The 3506-nt window shown below is 38.9% G+C and overlaps 1 protein-coding gene across 1 annotated transcript in view; it reads right to left on the bottom strand.

Moving 5' to 3' along the window:
• LOC106521597 (transmembrane protein 65) overlaps positions 1-3319 on the bottom strand; it is a gene marked incomplete at its 5' end in the record, with an annotated part of 51783 nt that extends 48464 nt beyond the window's left edge. Inside the window, 1 exon segment of the mRNA XM_014014245.1 lies at positions 2995-3319. Coding sequence (XP_013869699.1) covers positions 2995-3274 — 280 coding nt within the window.
• Between the last annotated feature and the right edge of the window lie 187 nt (positions 3320-3506).

Genomic DNA, 3506 nt, shown 5'->3' with positions numbered 1-3506 from the left:
ATACCATACCATACCATACCATACCATACCATACCATACCATACCATACCATACCATACCACAGTGGTTCCCAACCACTAGTACCCCTTCAGCCAAACTTAATGATGATTCTCCAAAACTATAATGTACAACTGATTATTAAATGAAAATTATTTATTTAAACTCCTAGAACAGTGGTTCCCAAACCTTTTATCTTATGACCCAAAAAATATCCATGGCGAAAACTTGTGACCCCAAATATTACTGGTCTGAGTACACAAACTTTGTTAATAACCCTAAAAACACAGGCTTTTTGACAACCTAAACAGCTTGTACACAAATACAAATACTTATTTATACTTTTTGGTGTGTTTTTGTAATAGTTATAGGGAAAATATTACAGCAGTAATTATTTTATTACCCTTTAAATTGATTTCTGGAGATTATCCAAGGTGCTTCATGACCCATAATTGGGTCCCAAGCCCAAATTTGGGAACCAAAGTGCAGTGGTTCCCAAACGTTTCAGCTTTTGACCCACAAAATAACAGTAGTAGAGACCTGTGCCCTCAACTATTTTTGGATGATAAACATTTGTATCAGGTCAACTAAACATGGACATTGTAACAATATTTTTATACTACATTTAAACATTTAAAATATACTAACCTCGCTCCTTTATAACAACTAAGGCAAAAATGTAATTAATTCAGGAAATATTTTCAGGACCCCACCTTGATGTTTCGGGACCCCACTTTGGGTCCCGACCCCAACTTTGGGAAACACTGTCTTAGAAGTTTTAATTCTCAGGCCTTTTATTTTTTTCCAACTCAAATTAAACATAAAGATAAACATGTTGCCTTGAAAGTGAATATGTAATTAAATAAATAAACCAGTTAATGGCAGGTGCAGAAAACAGCAGCATCCAAAATGCATTGTATTCTTCAAAATACGTCAGAAACTCACCCAGATGAGCAAATTCTGTGAGATTCTATTCCTTCATGGTGGGCACAGTCCCCATAAAGCACTAATATAATTTCCTAATTAGTGCTTTTGCTATTTTTAAAATTTATTAGTGGATTAGCACTTGCTAAATTTAGAAGCACTAACTGAGGCTTATAAATGTTATTGATCAATGTTAAGGGTTTTTTATAAACACCATAGTGTGTCACATTGTTGATATATGATTTTTCCCCTCATCTTCCCTTGTGTGGTTTTTAGTTTTTCTGTTAAAGGTAGCGCAACTCTTTGCTGCATGACAGGTTTCACCTGTTCCCCCATGTTTGTAATGTGTGTCTTCTTGAATGGGTGTTTCTTAACTGCCCCCTCCCCCTTCCCTGATTGTACAGCACCTTGTGAATATATTTCTGTGAATGGCGCTATATAAATAAAACTTTACTTACTTACTTATATATAATAAAGATTACAACTACTCAGACAGCAGCTTGTTTAAATGCCTATTATGTATAGGCCTGTTGCGATAGTCAATAAATCAATTAATTGCATGATAAGTTATTTTGAGGTCAGTAAAAAAATGAGGACGATAAGTTTCATTTTCCTGCTTGTTTACTTCGTCTCTCTCCCTCTCTGTGCTCCGCTGCACAGGAGCTCAGCTGACTCCTCCCCTCCTGTTTTCTTAGTGTGGGAGGAGTAAACTCTCACTTTAGCATGAGAGCTCGTAGCAATAACAAACTAAAGAAACGTTTCAAAGCAGAACGCGGCTGCTGCTGCAGTGTCGGAGCACTAGATCCTGAATTTCGCTGCGGGCAGACACAGAGAGAGGAGGAGAAGGGGTGGGGGCTGAAACTCCCCCAGACCCTCGACAAACTTGTCAAGACTTTACCTGTAGCTCCCAAAAATAACAGGAAACTTAAACGCACCATCTGTGTTTTAACAAAACACCCAAAAAACCTGTAGCTGTCCCAGAAACTCATGAGGAAAACTCTGAACTGTCTGATTTCCTCCCCGCAGCGCTCTGCTTGTCTCCTCACTGACTGTCCCCTCCTCACACACACACATAGACACGTTTGTTCTTCTATCCTCATGGGGACTTTGCATTGACTTTCATTCATTTACCAGTATTTTCTATTACCATTTGACCCTAAACCTAGCCTACACTTTACATGGGATGTGAACTGGGCTTATGTCCCCATAAGAAACAGTGGGTCCTCACCAGGCTGTGTMGTTTGCTTCATCTCTAAAGASATGCTGCTCTTTAATATTGTTTATTTTCTGTCTTAGTTGTGTGTGGTGTTTAATTTACATTTTGTTGTTCTTTGTTTTTTATAATTCAAGTTTATTTTTTGTTAGAGACTGAGAGTCCACTTTGTTAAACATTCTTTTAAAAATTAAAGTTTATTGATTTATTACACTTCCATATTACGCTTTTATAATTATTAGTTGTAAAACGGTCACCAGGCAATATTATCACTTATCGCAATAATTTGTGAGACAATTAATCGCCCAGCAAAACTTGTTATCGTGACGGGCCTAATTATGTATTTTCATATTTCATCAACAAATCAAATTTTAACAATCTTCCAAATAACTTAATAGAACCAGCATTTTGATAATCCCTAGCCAAGTTGTTCCACAACTTTATTCATTGATGTGAAGTACATCTCTCTTTCAAATTAGTTAGAATTTTAGGTTTTACAAACATTTCAAATCCTTTAAAATTGAAGTTAGATTTAATGTTATCGATATTATCTGTGATTATCACAGTTACTGGCCATTGGAAGTATAATTAGTAATGCTTTTTTTTTAAAAAAGGATTGTGTATCTCTTTAGTTGTAGATGTAATACTTGCTAATAGACACAAACAGACTAACTAACTAACTAACTAACTAACTAACTAACTAACTAACTAACTAACTAACTAACTAACTAACTAACTAACTAACTAACTAACTAACAGTCATGGCAGGCATGTTAAACCAGCCTTTTAGGATCAATAACATGGTGATTTGCAGTATGTTCATTGCACACAGTGTGATGGAGCCTCACTACACCACCCACCTTGAGCTATGGCTATGGACTCGAACCTGTGCAGCTCTCGCAGCAGGCACGTGCGCTCAGACGGGTGGAGGCTGTAGATGAACTCCTTGGCTCCCCGGGGTGAGTTGAGGGGCTCCACGGGCTCCTTCAGAGGGTGCGTGCCCATGTAACAGCGCTGAAGCAGCGCGGGCAGCGGGGCTCCGGCGGGCGTTCGGTGGTTTCTGAACCCGGCTCTAGCTCGCCCGCTCCCGGCTGTCAGGGAGAAGGCAGGCCGCAGGACTGTTCGAAGGCTGGGCAGCATCTCAGGTCAGGAGGGAGGGATGGGGAGGAATAAGAGGGGGGGAACCTGATGGAAAACAAACATGGTTATCATCCTAAAACCACGTGACGCTTTACTTAATTATTTCACTCGTCGTTTGGTTGTGGAAACACACATTATGTGTCGGACAGCTGATTTACAATAACATAGCGGTTCATTAGTATTAATTTTGCACACAGCTGAGTTTACGAGACGTCAAATAAGGGTACAAAGC

Source organism: Austrofundulus limnaeus, unplaced genomic scaffold (genome assembly GCF_001266775.1).
Source record: "Austrofundulus limnaeus strain Quisiro unplaced genomic scaffold, Austrofundulus_limnaeus-1.0 Scaffold112, whole genome shotgun sequence".
Taxonomy (NCBI): domain Eukaryota; kingdom Metazoa; phylum Chordata; class Actinopteri; order Cyprinodontiformes; family Rivulidae; genus Austrofundulus; species Austrofundulus limnaeus.
The sequence above is the reverse complement of the archived record's forward strand: the minus strand, read 5'-3'. Positions and strand labels throughout refer to the sequence as shown.